Source organism: Magnolia sinica, chromosome 17 (genome assembly GCF_029962835.1).
Source record: "Magnolia sinica isolate HGM2019 chromosome 17, MsV1, whole genome shotgun sequence".
Lineage (NCBI taxonomy): Eukaryota > Viridiplantae > Streptophyta > Magnoliopsida > Magnoliales > Magnoliaceae > Magnolia > Magnolia sinica.
The window spans coordinates 8,137,040-8,155,564 of record NC_080589.1 but is presented as its reverse complement, the minus strand read 5'-3'; the positions used below and the strand labels follow the sequence as shown (position 1 = coordinate 8,155,564).

At 40.7% G+C, this 18,525-nt stretch overlaps 1 protein-coding gene across 4 annotated transcripts; it reads right to left on the bottom strand.

The window, feature by feature from the left end:
* Positions 1-147: 147 nt before the first annotated feature.
* LOC131231849 (syntaxin-43-like) lies at positions 148-16,824 on the bottom strand. 4 transcript variants are annotated; one of them, XM_058228156.1, is made up of 9 exons: positions 16,244-16,824; positions 5,849-6,122; positions 3,187-3,276; positions 2,959-3,024; positions 2,174-2,251; positions 2,023-2,088; positions 1,853-1,933; positions 500-544; positions 148-382 (listed from the first exon to the last, which is right to left on the bottom strand). In XM_058228156.1, exons 1-9 carry the CDS (start codon positions 16,450-16,452, stop codon positions 308-310), a joined length of 984 nt encoding a protein of 327 aa, XP_058084139.1. In that variant the 5' UTR covers positions 16,453-16,824; the 3' UTR covers positions 148-307. The 4 variants fall into 4 exon arrangements, with proteins under 4 accessions (XP_058084139.1, XP_058084138.1, XP_058084141.1 ...); XM_058228155.1 differs by having other exon boundaries at positions 5,849-6,125; positions 16,244-16,823; XM_058228158.1 differs by having other exon boundaries at positions 148-544; positions 16,244-16,823.
* Positions 16,825-18,525: the final 1,701 nt, after the last annotated feature.

Here is an 18,525-nt window from a genome sequence, read left to right as displayed (position 1 = left end):
GTAACTCGACATAATACTCGAGAATGATGAAACCGCCAAAATACAACCGCCCTGAATTCGTGGTGTTGTGTATCTTATTGCACAAGATTTGCCCGAATGAATCAATGTAGCCAGAGAAGCTCATCTCTTCTCCAGTAAAAGCTCAAAAAAAAAAAAAAAAAAAAACCTTCAAAATTGAAGGGGTATATGATAATCGCAACCCCATCTGTGCCGCAACACTATGCAAACGGAAGAACGCGCTCGGCATGTGCTGCTTCTTGGGCAGCCATCCCCTCCACGATTCCCAAACTGATAAGCTTTGCCTGCTCTAGCCGACAAACGGAGCTGTTCTGAAGAGCTTCTGTAGTGTGGGTCCCACAAATTTTTTGTTTCTCAGGGGAGGCTGTGAATGAAAGACTATTTATCGGATGTTGGATGTGGGTTGGTAATGCATGGATCACAAGAATATCTCCTTGAGAATTAGAAGAACCAGCATGATGAAGCACATGATTACGAGTACCGTCGTACACATCACCATTCCTCCCTTTCTCTGTATTTTCTCTGCCTGCAAGTCGAGACAAGCCCAAACGTTTCAAGCATGTAACAGGAAATCCAATCTCAGCTTTTTCAGCAGAAAAACCTACTTGGAAGACATGCAGGTGCTTCAACAGTGCATGTCAACATGGGGTTTCCTAACAAGACAATTGGTGAATGTGGTCATGGATCCAAACCATTGTTTCTTGAAACACCAAATTTCCTAAATTTTCCATTCTGAATTGCATGATCCAAATTACAGGTCATCTGCGATCCGGATCACTGCTTTCACTGACCCAAAATTATGGTTCAATAATCTAATTACTGATTAAGTTGTAATATAAATTTATGATTAGAATGTGGAGATTTATAATCTGATTTACACAGTGGCATGCATATATAATATGATATCAAGCATGCGGAAGCGGTAATAACTTTCATCATTTCGTATAAATTGCAAGAGCTTTGCCGAGCCAACATGCATGCAATTACGCTAAGTACATGCCATATGTGCGAGCATGCATGAGGTCCAATCCATTCATTAGAATGGCACCAGTCTATCGATGACCTAGCCGAAGAATCAGGTTGATCCACTAGTCAGGTGGGCCACAGTTTACAAAACAAATGTACAGCTCTGAAAATCCTGGTTGAACTTTTCTAACCCATCCACCTGTTCCCAATATTGGGGCCCACATGCTAAGTGGACCAGATTTGTATTGGGAAAACATGTACAAGGTCGGACAAAACTCATGGATGGATTGGGTCCTGCAACCGCATGTAGCATGTACATTAGCTTTAGCACGAATGTATGCTTAACAAAGCTCAAACTACAATATCAATTCATTCATAGAATTATATCGCATCTGACTAGTGAATGTACTGGAGATACCGACGTCATCCTACCCCTATGGTACCACTTTTGGAGAAAGTAGCCCGCTTACCAGTTCCCATGCCCCATACTGGAGCAATTCACAATCTAGGCAACATTGTTCCAAACTGTCCTGTCTCTTGGTTACCTTTTTGGATCAGCAATAGTCCAGGAACCAAGCCAATCAGAAGATCCAAACGGGTGAATACCCTGAGCTTTAGTGGTACAGGACACCGCTGTATTGCTCCACAATTTCTTCATGTTCTAATCAATCCAGACTGTCCAATTAATGTCAGGCTCTTGGATGGGCCACAGACCAAAATTCACTGCAAGCTATTAGACTTTGGAGATCATCCGACTGATCTGAGTTTTAAGGGCGTGGCCAATGCATAAAGGTGACCTATTGATTGGATGATCCGAATAGATGGGAAGTCCACCATTTGAAATCTTATTAATAAAGAGATAGAGGACCTTCTGCAACTGCTTAAAGCCTTCCTCCACTGAAGCTGCCACATTCTGAATGTTGTAGTCAATCCGATCGACGATGGTCCCCTGCTCATGGAAATGGACCCAGTTAGACACCCTAAAATAATGAGGGTTGTAGAGCTTGAGAAGAGGGTGTAGGTGGTATAGTTTCTAACCTGGTCTATGACTAGGACTGAGAGATCCTTCATGATTTGGGCAAGCTCATTTACTGATTCGACAACCTAAGGACACTTCAGGTTAGACAAGGACAAGGTCTATATCAGATTGAGAAAGGAATCAACGGCTGAATTTTTATTTTTATTTTACCTGAGTGATCTCTCTCTCCCTTTCTGCCGTGAATGCCTCACTTCTTTTCAGCTTGGACATTTGGTACTCATTAAAACCCTGAAAAAATAAGAGATTCAATTAGCTCGAAGAGTCGAAGTAAATACTAAAAAAAACATAATGAGCCCAACCAAAAACATTTCTGTACAAATGCATGCACATAGCATGCCTTATACAGTTCGTGGAGATAAGATTTTATAATCAGCTCGGATTAAGGTCTCCAACCTTGGAGTGTCCAAATATATGTCTGACTGTATAAACTAATTGCTCACCTGTCATGGGTTATGTAATGGAATGGGAATATTAAAAAACAGACATTATTTTTTAAATAACAGCAGTTAGTTACACAAGACCTTTTTTTAAATATAACAGCACTAGATCATTGTACTGACGCAGCTCTTCGATACAAAAACAAAAAGGCTGTTATTTTCTCGTAGTTCTGATATCTCCTCCTCTCTTTTTTTTCTCTTTTCCTTTTTTTTTTTTTTTTTCCATTTTCCCCATTTTTAGGCTGGATAACATGCCATTACCATTACACAATGGCAATGCTAGTTGGCCATATTAGGTCATAGCATGGGTCTTTGAACTTGCAGATATTGCCTCTTTAAGACTCTGGATTTCAATTTATCATAGCATAACAGGTTTGAGCCCACACATTTAATATCCTTGCCATCAAGTTTTCAGGTTTCAGCTATCATTCCATGAATTATCAAGATTGAGAGTAATACAGCTTTAACTAAACATTATAAATAAGAAAAATAGCCTACCACATCACTAAAGTCATCATCTTCCACCTTGGATAAATTCATCTCCAAGTCAACCCCATCTTGACCCTACACCACAAAGCAATGATGAATAAGAACTCAGAAGCACAATAACAAGAGTTGCACAGCACTTAAATATCTCGCAATAGCACCAGGCATGGCAGTCTTTCTAAGAAATAGAAGGAAGAAATTTATAGGAAAAGCTGAATGATAGAAAATTTCCAACCATACCTCTCTTTGCTGTTGGAGGCGCTTCAAATAAGCAGATTGTTTTTTCCGAAGCTCTGTTGAAAGATTCTTAAGGTCAGTTGCAAGAGACCGCTGTAGGAGAAACATTCAGAGTAATTAATATCCATTACAAAAGGCCACAACTGAGAGAGAAAATAATAAGTTCAAATCGGCAAATGATATATAACCAGGCTGCTCATTCAATTCAAGCAAAGCTAAGGTAATGATCTTTACATGCATGAAACAAAGTGTTCCTGGAAAATAATAATAGTTCCAGAAGTTTAGAGATGAGCACACATATCTGCACCCACAGCAGGGTCAATCTTGGCTGATTGGATTTCTCAGGATTCTGTCATCTGCTTCTCATCTCAAGAGATACAGAAATCCCAGATAAGATATCAGAAAATTCTCAGTATTTTGAAACCAATGCTTTAAAAAGAAAATACGAGAACTTTTTCCCTGGGAAATTGATATATATATATATATATATATATATATATATATATATATATATATATATATATAAAAAAAAAAAAAAAAAATTGTCCGTATTTCTTCAAAAATCTTGCTGAGAATTGAGAAATATTCCAGCTCATGTGAATCCCAATGATTTGTCTCAATTGTTCTTTGAAAGAGGGTGATGTTTCAACCATCGCTGTTGCAGAAATTTAGCTACACACAGAAACCAATCCTAAATCAAATTGACTCAAGCCAACCTAAGCCATAAACTACCCAAAATCCCCTTTTAGACCACCACCTAAAGCTTTGCCAAAAGTTCTCACAACAATTGAACCCAGAAATGGAAGGAGTGGGACCCAGGCCAGCTTGGTCTGAGGCCCACATGCTTTCTATTGCAGACTTCTCTAGCTGAGGAAATACTTTTTCTTCTGCCAGCTGGTCAGTTTCCTTCATAGTTCTCTGAGCGACATAGATCTTTTTTCCCGCTGGACAGCAACGCAGTTATAGATGGCGGAAATTCATTTTCTGCCAACCTGGCAGCCTTTACTACAAAATGCTGCTTTCATGTCCCAATTTTTCCAGCCTCATGTACACGATTTCATGTTTTTAGGGTCCTTTTTTTATAGCCCTTTAAACCAGCTTAACAATGAACCTTAGATCGCTCCAAACAGAGGTCTGTGTGAAGATATACATGAGAGAAAATGGTTGTGCACGTTAATTCTCTGCATTATTTTTAGCAGAATTTACCAGATTGCCACTGCAAGAATTCAAATCCCTAACTCCCCCAAAAACTGGAATCATTATTCATTTAAACCACCCTTAGGACTTAAGTTAGCCCCAAACCCATCTTCTAATTACAGAACCTACCCCTCTTAACTAATTTGCCTAGGGAAAAATCCCAATGTACCCTCTCAAACAATAAGATTTAGAGATGCGGATTCATCTCGTACCTCCAAAGTCATTGTTTTGGAATCTTTCCCACAACTAACTTTTCCTTCCAAACATCCTTAAATCACCATCCAACAGCCAAATCAACAGCCCCTTTTGTACCACTTGTCAACCATCCCTGAAGTAATTATCATTTAGGAAGCCCCTTAAATTCCTTCAAATTACCACCCAGCCATCCTAGCTCTATATAAATAGCCCATCTCTCTTACAAAAGGGATCTTGCCTCCTTGATTTCTCCAGCTTAAGCCTAAGGAGATCATCACTCACACTAAAATTCCTGCAATAAAGAAAACAATTCAGCAGAATCAGAGAGAAAAGAAAGGAAAAGCAAAAGGTCTTCAAGAGGACTCAGGTTTCAGATCTAAGATGGCTGACCATGCCTCAGTATCTGGGTTTTGAGATACAGCTCTGATAACCTTTCTCTAGTAAGAAGACATTGATCTCTACGACTTTATCATTCCAGTTACAATTCAAGCTGAAGAAAAAAAAGCAAGAAAGACCCTCAGTCGTAATTCAAGTTTATCAATGTCAGAGTCATTCAAAGACAAATTCACAACAACAATAAGCATACTTTCTCCTTTCTGCAGTACACTTTCATTTTTTAGATTTTTGAAAGACCATACAGAAATTCAATTCAACAGATTTTCGCTTCCTTTGATGGAGTAGAGAAAAGCAAATTTTGCAGGTGGGGAAGGTGCCTAACATGGTAACACCCTCCTTCCTCATCAGTGAGCCACTTGCCTAGATCTCTAGTTTTATAGGCTATAAATGAGTCGACTGTTTACAAAATTTGGGTTTCTAACTGGCCTTGAGCAGGTGCTCAAAAGCAGTCAGTGTCAACTCCTTCCATTTTGCGGCTTTCCGCCATCATCCATGGAGATAGATGGATCCATATCCACAGATATTCCATGAAATTTCAAATCCTCAATAGCAGAAATAGAAGAGTCATCCAAATTTCCAAAAATAGGTCAAGAAATTAGAATTTTCTTTCTTACGTGTTTAACTTTTTTGCTAGAAACACCTTTCAAAAAAAATTTAATGCTAGAAACATCATTATGCATGTATTTACTCAATATTGCATGTAAGTCACAAAGGGAAGACCCTGGATCCAGTGGCTTCAAAAACAAAAGCCAGCAGTCAACAACCATCACCGAGTACAATTGAAAATAGGTAACAAAGCAATCATCAAAAAAGGAAATTACATGTATTTCTTGATAAATCCTCATGAACTAAACTATAGTAATTATCATCACCACACCTGTACATTTTTTCTGACACTTGAATCCTCAGAAGTCCCACTTGCAGAAAGTTTCTGTAATCTCTTCCCGGACTGCTTTAACAAATGTGTTATCTCTTGAGTAAGGACCTCAATCACATGCTGATCTTCTTTGCCATCTCCAAAAGAGGGCATTAATGCCTTGGAATGCGCCTTGACTAGCTCTGCCATTTTTGTCCGTGCCCGTTGCATATTTGCAGCTATTTCCTCGGAAACATCCACCCAAGCTGGAGGTAGACCCACTGTAAGAGCGCCCCTACTGCAGCATGCAGACAAATTCTTACTTTGAAGGTATGGCATCTTTTAAAAGACTAGCTATATTGATAGCAACACATGCCAACAGCATAAGATTTTTTCTTTTTCTTTCTTTCTTTCCTTTTCTTATCTAGCAACCACAAAATAAGATTCATCAGAGCATCAGAAAGGAACCAAAGTTCTGAGATACATATCCGGCCTAATAGAGCCCTCACGAGCCAAAGTCATACCTACATTGTTAGATTCTAGCCTCATCCTGTTAAATGAAATATTTAACCTGGATAAATATAAACCGGTATCATTTATAATGCCATGCAAAGACCAAGGTTCTTCTCCATCTCTGTCCATCTAACATTGGAGGCATGGCTCTCGAGTCTCGACCACGGTCGGCCCGAAACAGTTCGACAGTAAAATGTGGAGGGCTTCTCTCAGTGCTAGAGCCTCTGCTTTTGGCGGATCACAGTGGGAGATGGGACCGTAGAATGCAGTGACCAGCGATCCCGCCGCATCCTCAAGTATTTCCATACCACCCACATTGATACCACCATTGCATGATATTCCGCCAAAGTTCGTTTTGAATATTCCTGAAGGAGGCAGGCTCCAAACCATTGGAAGATGAGGAGATGTGGCCAGCAGCTAATAAAGTAGACCACTCTTTAAAAACATCAACCGAAGACCACCCACTGAAATTTGGCTGATAACACTTACCTATGCAAATAACGATTTCTTAACCTTATCAATGGCATAGGCTTGGGGCCCATGCAGGAAGGTCATATGGAGGATGATTACATTTCCCAGGCTTTTGGTTCATTTGGAAAGAGTGTAATGCTTGGATTTTCAGATTGTTTCATCAAAGGAAGACCAGGTGGTTTACAGGATTGTGGCATCCATGATCAACTGGGCTCAGTGTTACCAATATTTAAGGGATATTCTGCATCTATAATGGTCAGGAATTGGAATGAGATCTTGGCATGAGGGTCAGCCCCAGGTGTAGTAGGCGCAGGATGGATGCCTCCAAAGCCAGGTACGTATAAAGCTAATGTCAATTGGCATTCTTTTGGGAATCTAGGGCAGGCCTGAGGAAGTAGGTGGCTTAGTGTGAGATTACAAGGGCGCTGTATGGCCAAATTTCTCAGCCAATCGGTATTGCAGAATCAAATAAGGTTAAAGCTGTTCCTCTCCTCAACGTGATTAGGCTGGATCTCACCTAAGCCTTCTCCTTGCTATCGTTGAGGGAGATTCTTTCAATGTGATTGCGTGGGCCACTGGTGGCAACCATCCATGGAGGCTCACAAATATAACTGATGAACCCAGAGAATTGTGCTGGGATCATCCAATCATGTTAAAGTTTATCCCTAGAGAGGCAAACTCTGAGGCAGACGCACTTGCTAATCAGGGTGCATTCAGTTCATGTCTGTAATAGGGATGAGTTAGTGCCGCAAGCTGTGCCATAATGGTAACGGTGGCCATAACAGCCACCACCATTAAGTTGCATTTTTTTTCTACAACTTTATTGATAAGCGGCTTCGGGACAATGATGGAAATGAATACATACCAATAAAGAAAAAAGGAAAAATAATAATAATAATTTGCAATCCCATAAGAGCAATTACGACACAAGCATCTACCTCCACACTGCCAGAAGCCCAATCAACTACCCAAGCAGTCCTCCGAATACCCAAACAAAATAAATTCAGATTTGTTCTCAAAACACTGACTATTCCTTTCACACCAAATGGCCCAAAGCACCGCCAAACGCCACCAGCCTCCACACCACCTTCCAATCCTTACCCGCACCTCCCTCATGCCATGCTGGCCAAGAATTCCAGAAACGAACCCAACATCACCCAATGAATATTCATATTTGAAATGAAAAGCTCCCAAATCTTCCTTGCAAATGGCCAGTATAGGAATAAATGGTCCACCATTTCAGCGTCACTCATACACATAACACATATATTGGGCAGCACCAAGGACCGCTTAATGAGATTATCATAGTAAGCATTCTATTCCTTCCCTCTAACCAAATAAAGGCAGCAGCTACCTTAGGCTTAGGGTGGGGGCTGCCGTATTTCTGCAACCTACAATTACGACAGGAAGGGAAAGGAGAAATAGTGAACAACCTATAGAAGGATCGAATCGATAACCTCACTGAACTATGAACCCTCTAAATTTTTTTGAGACAAATTTTAAATTACGAGTATACACCCTCCAAATTACCGAATCGTCCAACAAATCCCCAGGCTTGATGAGTTCTGGTGATGCAGGATAGTTAACCACTTGCTTTAAAAGCTTGAACAGATAGAGCATGGCGAATTAATCCATTTATCTCATAGCCCAGGCCCCACATCCCATGGGTTAGGACCTCGGCCGAACCCCCCTCGTGGGCCCCACATTACATGGGTACCACCTCACACGAGCCACCCACTTCACACATGTGGGGCCCGCCTCACACGGGCCACCCACCCCGAGTGTGCCCCTGCATCCCACAGGCAACCCCACTCGAGCCCAGCATGAAAATGCCCCTGCATTGTTTAGCCTATCCAAAAGAATAATATACTCCTCAACCTCCTCATCCAAAGGGCTTCTTCGACAAGGGGGTGCCCACACCATCTCCTTGCCAGATCTGGAGAAACATCGAGCCACAGAAATATTCCTATCCGACACTAAGAGGGCTAGAAAAGGAATTTCCTCTTAAGCACTCGATCGCCTAGCCAAAGATCTTCCCAAAAAATGGATATGACTTCTTTGAAAATTCCTCTTTTCACCCATCATTACTGTTACGATATGGGCCATAACCGTTACGACCCATTACAGACCTTGTACTGGCCGTTGCGGTCTCTAAAAACAATAAAATAAAAACCTTGTATTAGCCCTGTAAACGGGTCATTTTTTTCTGTAAATGCCGTTACGACCCGGCAACACATAACGGTTGGCACCATTACATAACAGCCAATACAGCCCTGTAATGGCCACTACAGCACACCATAGTTATTGGGTATTTGTATGGGATGTTTGGGTTTGGGCCTTATTATATTGGTTTGATTTGAGAAGGGGCCCTTGCTTATGCTTCTCCCTCTCTTGTTGTACCAGTTCCTATGTTTTCAATAAAGTTTCTCACCATTCATTAAAAAAAAAAAATCTGGGAGTTGTTGAAAATCCAATTGTTCCTTTCTTTCTATATTTCCCAACGAAGTTGGTCTCCCAGATTCAAGAAGGCAGCCCACTTTGTCCTCTAAAGTTTAGACACGGAAATGCAACTTAACCAAGAAACACCTACAAGTTACATACTTCCAGGTACAAGAATCTTTGGCAAGGGGTGATATGCAAACCTCAGTTAGGATTTGCATCAGTGCTTGGAAGTCCTCTATCTCTACATCTTTAAGGTTCTTCAGCAGAGTATTCTAACCGGTTCCCTACTTGCTCTGAGCATTCCTTAACTGACACATGATGCTCATGAGCATCCGTATCCATTCGTCTTCCCAAAAAAAAAAAAAAAATCTCCAGTATTCACTAAAAATCAGAAGCCATCTGATAAGACTTTAACCCAAGGTTTTTACGTGTTCCCCATACTAATGATATCTTCCCATATTTTGGACATGGGGGATCTACAGGACAAGCTGGGGTTCCATCCTCTACCAACTTTGTCATATTTCTCTGCTATAACCTTGCGCCAGAGGGCTTCTTTCTCTTTCCCAAACCATCACCACCATTTTTTTAAGAAAATAGCATCAGAAACCTTCAAAGGTAGTTCATTACAGAAATACCAGCCATGGGTGCACCACCGGTGTCTGATTGTATTTTTTATCCAGAAAATACAATTAGGATATGAGTCCATCAAGGTTCAAAAACAAGGTTTTCAGAACTAAATTACTTGATCATAGAATCTTGACTCAGCAAGTCATTAACTACTCCACACCTACAAATTTGTAAACAAGAGAAATGAAAAGCAAATTCTTCGAGTCATATTTCACCATTTTAAAACGTCAATACACAGATGGATGTTCTTAGTCTCATAGATCACAAGTGCAGTACATTTTGAAAAACAAGGTTCAGGAAATACAGACGGACATACACAATATGGTTCATCCTCATCTTAACCTCTCTCCCGGCAATTTGGAGTCAACTATTAAATTGTAGAGTGGCAACAGCTTTAGTGATCTGCTGCCCATCAGATATCAACCTACCTCTTTACCTGGACTCTAAAACTGGCATGGCGGAGGCTCACAATGGTTTCTCATATATAAATTATATCATTACACCACAGTGTGGATTCACAAACATGAATCTATTGTATGAATGGTACACTAAAAGCAGAACAACCAACCAACCAAACATAATTTGATATATGAATTGTACTAACAACCAAACATAATTTGATAGCTTGATAGGTTTTTACTTTTTAGACAATTTTCAAGCAAGCCAGTGAAGTAAGGTGGAAGAATTTTCTAGGGAGATAGTAATAGAAATCAAAGGAGGAGAATAATCACACCAAATAATCAAAAGGGATTATTATTCTAGGAAAACCACTTCTGCTTTTTTTTAGAAAGATGGAATCCCTGATACAAATTGCCAACTGTTGAACACCATCTTTTGCAAGATCATGTGGTGCCATTGGCTTCTGTTACTGTAGAAACTAGAAACCAAGGAAAATGATATGTTTATACCAAATAGATCCCTTATTTCAAATAGTAACCCAATTTCCAAGGCCCTGCCACCTTGTTCAGCGCCCAATTGGTCACATCAGAAGAAATTCCCTCCACAATAACTAGGCCGTCAAAGGAAGTGGAAAAGATCCAAAGAAGGGCCTACCCAACAGCTTTTTCATCTCAACTTCTAATCCATTAACCATTTATGTTTGCCATGAAATTATGTATTTGGAAGGGTTTAGTTACACCATAATCAAACAGACCCACTGAAATTTTCTTCTATAACTTTATTAGCACATATAGACGTGGATCTCCCAATTATCTCAACACCTTTCTAGCTCTAACCTAACAATTACCAGACCGCAGCAAAATTGAAATTCCAAACGTTATGTGTCACCGACTAAGGGGTGCATTTGGATTCTCATTCGAACTACAATAATCCAATTCAGCATCCAAATAACCAACATGGGGGCACAACACTTGAATTCATGAAACTGCCAAGAACACAATTTCATGTGTTTTACATGATTCCTTAATGACCTTAGTTTCAATTTGGAGGCTAGTTTCTTCACTAGAATAGAGTAAAGTACTGATATGATGCTGAGAATATCTAGTGTTTTCATCTCTTCGAGGGAATCAACCTCCAAAACTTAGATTACTTCTAATTGATTCCACAAAATCAAATCACATTTACAACATAAGCAAGAAATCAAATAAGCTAACACTAACTTTGACCTCAATTAACTAGACTCTAACCAAGCCTTCTAACTAAGATATTTCCTAACCCAACTCAAACATGTGGAAACTCACATGTAAGTAGTTGATTATAGGGATTTTAACCAAAATCGCCGGAAGGTTTGACCAATGCTAGTCTTTGACTCCACTTTCCATTCCCTTGTTTTTTTTGCGCTTTGATAGGTTTTGATTTTTTTTCACGGACCAAATTACCCCTGCTGTAAGCTACTATTTGTATGACCATTGAATGCTCGAGAAGTTAAGAGTGACATTTCCAAATGTATGGAGTGGGTCCCATTAAAACATATGATTGAGTCCACTCCACGAGAGATCTGATCCGCTCATTTTATTTTGTCAATCCCATTGAGTTAATTCCGATTCAAGCCATTTGTGACCCACAAATAGCGTTAACTTAACCACACATCCCCAGTTGTTTCCTCTGGTGTGGTTCACTTGTGTAAGCTTTTCCATCATTCTTGTGCACGTTCTGAAATTAAAATCTCAACTGAATGGATGGCATGGATTTCACTCATGACGACCCGTGGGCCCCACAAAAGTCCATATGGCCTTTTGTGGGGCCAAGATGATGTCGAGAACCCATTTCTGCAAAAAAAAAAAAAGGATTTTTTTCCAAGGAGGACCACCACCTATTCCGACCATTTGAGCTATTGACTATGGGGCCACCTCACTCTCCGGCCAACCTCCGGCGTTGTCTTCACCGATTTCCATAGTTTTTTAATTATTTTTTGGTGGGGTATCAGTTGGAGATGATTATGCGAGTTTGATATTGGGATAATGATTGAAGTTTGGGAGTTTGATGTGTTACCATTTGTATTTTGATGGGAGTTTGACATTGGCAGTTGTTTTTCATCGAATTTATTTTCTTTGAAGTTTTATGGGGGAGACCTGGTGAAATGACAACATTCACATCGGTGATCCCGTTGTGCACAGGATTGTCGTTATGCATTTTCAAAGGGATCGATGTTGCGCATTTTCTAAGGGATCGATGTTGCGCATTTTCAAAGGGATCACCAATGTGAATGTTATCATTTTCAACACACATCCCCCATCGAATTCAAAAGAAAAGAAAAAAGGAAAAAAAAAAAACTCCATGAAAAACAACTACCAATATCAAACTCTCATCAAACTACAAATGGTAACACATCAAACTTTCAAATTTCATTCCTTCTCCCAATATCAAACTCGCAAAACCATCTCCAACTGATACCCTGCAAAATAATAATAATAATATTTTTAAAAAAAATCAAAAGAAGCAAAGACAACGTCGGATGGTTGCTGGAGAGTGTGGTGGCTCCACATAACTACCTTCCAACCGTCGGAACCTTCAAAATATGTGGTGGTTCCCCTCTCTGGAAAAAACTCAAAAAATGGCAAATGGCGCTCTCCTTCATCTTGATCCCACATATGAGCTCTCGAACAACTCTTGTGGAGCCCACTAGGTGGTTATGAGTGAAATCCATGTTGTCCAGTCGATGGGAGTTTTAATTTTACGGCATGGCCCTAAGTTTGAGGAAAAACAACAACACGGGTGGACTACAGTAGAGGAAACAATTGGGAATGAACGGCCAACGTTAATGTCATTTATGGGCCACAGAGGGCTTGAATCGGATTCAACCCAGTGCTTTTCAGGGTTCCAGGACTAGCCAATTAAAATGAGCGGATCGGATCTTCCATGAAGTGGGTCCAATAATGGTTTAATAGGACCCACTCCACACACTTTAAAAGGGTGTTATTAACTTCTCAAGCACTCAACTATCGTATGAATTCCAGCTTGCAACAAGGGCATTTTCATCCATGCAAAAATTCAAAAACCGTCAAAGGGCCAAAAAAATAAAAGAAAATGGGAAGGGAAGTCAAACACTAGCATCGGTCAAACCTTAGGGTCATTTTGGTTTTTTTTAAAAAAGCTTGAATATATCACATCTCACTCCCCCCAACCCATCCCCAAGGGTGGAAGTCTACAATCCTCTTTGATGGTGGATTTTGTGATTTCTAATAGCAATTTGTTAACCCATCACCCTAGGTTCACCTGATCATCACATCTGAAAACCCTATAAAATTGCAAGTTTGGCCTTGCATTGGTGGCTTGTAACAAATCTCTCATCATGACTAATACATAACCCCTTATCCTCCTTTTTACCACCTCAAAAGGCAAGAGCGTCTAGTTAAGTGGAGGGACCCATATCACTTGCAAAGGAGCAACTAATTTAAGAATTACGATTGGCCATGACTATATCCTGCTCACTTGTGCAACCTCCTCTAGGAATAGGGTTAACACAAAAGCTTGTAAAAAGAGTCGTAGGCTCTAGAGCATTGATTGTGATTCTAATTTCATCTTGGTGACTCGATGCGAGCCAACCAACCAAGAATGACTGTGCACAATCAACTGTTCAATTAGCCAATTTCTCCAACTTAGTTTCACATTCTGGCCTAGATTCAATCCATTAAAGTTTCTACAATGTGCTCTCCATATGTCAGAGGACTAAAATGTAAAAAATAAGGCCATGTAAATTGAGCCAACTCATCCCCCAATAATCCACTCCATCCACTAGAACTGTGGGAGAATCGCATCACCCATGACATGCACTAATGCTAGGGAACCATATAATCATTGGAGATCTAGTTGATCCTTCTGATCATTGGAAATCCAGTTGATCCTTTTGAACCTTTTCAATTTGTTCTGTCCAAAAAAAACCCAAGCCATCATAATCCTCTTTGTCAAATTTAGAAATTGGACCCTAATTGTTCAGGCCTGAAAATTCTCTTCACCTTCAACCTTGTTCCCTTCCCACAATCTGCATCCTAGGCCCAAGCTGGACCTTATGGGTTGTACCAACGACTAACTACAGGACCACCTCCTAGGGAACCAATGTCAAAGTAGGCATCATCTATGTTTGTGTTTGGCTTATCTCCTCCAATAGATAGATGACCCGTGCCGAGACTTTATTATGGTAATCAACCCTTTCAAATATATTCTTCAATTCCACTTCCATCGCCACCTACCCCACACTCCCATCAAATGAAGTGGAAGACAGCATACCAATTGCATTGATACAAAATCAGCCTATTTCTAAGTGTTTTGGTCACTTCAAGGGGACCAATGATGCAACCACATGTGGATTGACTTGATGACACATGTGCTCCTCGCATGAGTACATGCGTGGGACCCCATGTTCACACACATATTAGTTTATTTTTCTTTTGCTTATTTTCCTTGTCTTGTAATGACCAGCACATCCCCTACTAAAAGTCATCGTAAAATAAGCAAGGAGAGTATTTTAGTATTTTCATCAGTATTAGGGTTTCCTCCATCTTTAGATATTATAGCATGCTAAACTAGAGGACGCATTCAGTGAACATCAACAAGACATTTGCGCTTGCTTGGGAAGCTAAGAATGTTGCGGCAAGATGCATTTGCCTTTCCCACCTCAACAAGAGAGTAACACATTTTTTATCCAAAAATTCAAATAGCGACAACCATATTTTCCCTCTGTGAGACGTTTTAAATGGAAAAATAAAAATAAAAATTGGAGGAAAATGATATTTCCCTTTGTAGGATTGCAATCCAAATAGTGGGAAATGAAAAGGGAAAGGGATTGTTTGGGTTGGATGTAGAATAGGAGAATGCAAGGGAAAGTAAAATTGTGACATAAGCGGATGGTAAACTGACATCAACTCGAGGGAAAGAAAACCCTTTGCACTTGTTTATTTTGCTAAAGAGAAGTCCTAAATAATGCTTTTCCTTTGCATTTTAACGTGTTTGGATTGCAACCCCATAAAAGGAACCTTCAATTTAGCTATTTAAAACATCATATCAGAGGGAAAACCTCTTTTGCGACTTTTTAGGGGGGGAAAGGTTATATTGCCTTGTTGAGGTGGAAAAGGCAAAGGCGTATAGTTTATTACAACATCCTCTATTTCTCAAGCAAATTCAAATGTCTTATCAACGTAATATGAATGCTTCCCCTAATTTAGCCACAATCCAAACACACTCTAAATAAAAGCTTGCTAGCCGTATAATCTCTTTATGACATTTTGAGAGTAAGAAGGTTTTCTTTTCTCTTTTGAGGAAATATCCATTCTCTTGCATGTATTGCATTAATCTTAGCTTCTTAGCTAGATCTTTTACCATCTAATTGCATCCCGTGCTTCTGGTTGCATCAATCAACCTCTGAGATTATATTATTTTACATTGATTCCACTAAACCATATATCATCTACAGCATAAGCAAGAACCCATGCAAACCCTAACCCTAAGTATAACAAGGTTAAACTCAACTCTAACCAAACTTACTAAATCAGACAGCATTTACAAATCCAACTTGACCATCAACTCACACCTGAACAGCTGGACATGGTGCACATCAGCTAGCCCGACTTCGGCCATTTCAACTTTATTAAACTGCATTATGCAATTCAAATCAATTCAACATCCAAACAAGGCTGAAAACCCCATCCTGCGAATCTCCATCCAACATTTCAGAACTACGCAACTAAATCCAGACAAACCAAGAAATCCAAATCACCGGAATTACACTGTAAAATAACGAAAGGAATTCCTCCTCAAGATCAACACTAGTGAATTAGCAACTTTAAACACACAGTCTAACCCTTTCGCTGATCCAATTGCGGCAAAAAACATTAAGTCGGATGGAAAACACGTTCGGATCTCAATATCTTCGAATGGGCCTGATAAAATGTAATTAACTAAAACTACCTGGAAATTCCAGGATCGTCAGTGCTGAGCGGAGCGTACGAACGGTTGGGAGGCAGCAGCGACGAGGTGGCTAGCTCGATCACGGGCCCACCCGCGGCAGAAGAAGATGGAGTAGACCGAGACGAAGAGGAAGAGATCGCCGGGCAACGGACGGTACGTAGACTGTCTCGGTATTTTCTGTACAACGTGGTTCGATTTCTCGTCGCCATGGAACAGAAAATGGCGAGAATTAGAGAGACGAGAAAATGGGTTTTTTACCTTATAGATCTGGAAATGGAGTTTTAGGAGAAGGTTTTGTCATTTCAATGGAGCGGCAGAGATGAAAAGAAATTACGAAGCGAGGGGGGTTTTTGTAAAACGAAATTAAAGAGGGGGAGATTCGATCTGATTTGAAGTTGGGGAAATGGCAGAAAGAACGGTCTTTTTGTTTCTTCCGACCACGGGACGAGGATAGGTGGGGCGGCGAGGGTTAAAATGCGCCAGTAGGAGTGATGGCTTAACCTGCGCTCGATTGGAACGTGGTGTAATGGCGGACGTCCGGCCGCGGGTGGTAATGTGCTTGGGAGAAGTTGCATCCTGTTGAGGCGATTCGCGCGAGTAGAGTACAGAGGCTAGAGGGTTTGGGCGCGGATTGGATACTGACAAGGTCAGTAGCCAAAATCGCTACTGAAGTGACGTCACCAAGCTCTGTGGACCCCACCACGATGCATGTGTTGTATCCATACTGTCCAACCATTTGTAGAGATTGTTTTATGGCATTACGAAGAGAATGAGATAGATTTAAATTTCAAGTGGACCCACCACAGAAAACCGTAGGAGCCATCTCACCCACCGTTGAAACATTTAAGGGCCCACGGTGATGTATTTTTGAGATCCATCCTATTCATAAGTTAACATAGAGATAGATGAATTGAAAACAAAAATATCAGCTTCATCGGAAACTACTGTGGCTCCTAAGAAGTTTTGAACGGTGGATGTCACTGTGGGGTCCCCTTGAAACTTAAATCTGTTTCATTCTCTTCGTAATGTCATAAAACGATCTCTAAAAATGTTTGGACGGTATAGATACAACACATGCATTGTGGTGGGGTCCACAGAGCTTTGTGACGTCACTTCAGTGGCCATTTGGCTACTGACCTTGTCAGTATCCAATCCGCGCCCAGAGGGTTTCTCGGCATGCGTGCTGACGCGGTACACGGCTGCGAGATCTGGGCCATTCATCAGGAGGGGGCTCCCAGAAACCGATCTATCATCTGACGATGTGGGGCACACGTGAACGAGGTATGTCTGCCGGTGGGCCGGTCATAATTTTCAATAAATTGATCCAACGGTTCAAAATCCGAGCCGAAGCGAACCCAGGCCCAACCCTGCTGACAGAGCCACTATTGGTTAAGCTGATAGGCTTGCGTCCACTTGATCGGAAGCGGAGTGCGTGCTGAGTGTATGTGCCTTATCCACACCGTCCATCCATTTTTCGATGTCATCTTAGATCCTTAGGAAAAAATTTAAGCTTATCCAAACTTCAAATGGAGCACACCACAAAAAACAGTGAAATGGTGTCCACTGTTGAAACCTTCCTAAGGCCCACATTGATGTTTGTTTGTCATCCAACCTGTTCATAGGATCACACAGATATGGATGAAGGGAAAACATAAATATCATCTTGATCTAAAACTTCTGTGCCCCCAGTAAGTTGCCGACAGTACATGTTCAATTCAAACTTTTTCTTGTGGCGTGGTCCACTTGATCTTTGGATGTTATTCAATTTTGGGATCATGCCCCAGAATGATCAGATAAAACGGATGTACAGCATGGATAATACATATAAATCACGATGGGCTCCACATAATTTACTCAGTACAATGAGTTAGTACGCAATCGGCTTCCCACTTTGATCCTACTCGGCTTTCCACAATCAACGCTGGCAAACTCCAATTTCTGGTCGGTGCTGGGAAGCTCCGTAAGCCTATCATGATTTATATGTCTTACCCACACCGTCCATCAAATTTTTCAGCTCATATTATGACATTAGCCCAAAAATAATGCAGACCCAAATCTCAGGTAGGCCCGCCCAAACAGTGGTGATAGAATGCCCACCATTAAAAACCTCCTGGGGCTCAATGTAATGTTTGTTTGCTATGTAACCTATTGATTAGGTCACACAGACCTGGGTGAATGTAAAACACAAATATCATCTTGATCCAAAAGTTTCATGGTCCTCAAAAAGTTTTTAACGGTGAGTGATCAATTACCAATGTCTCCTATGGTGTGGTCCACGTGAG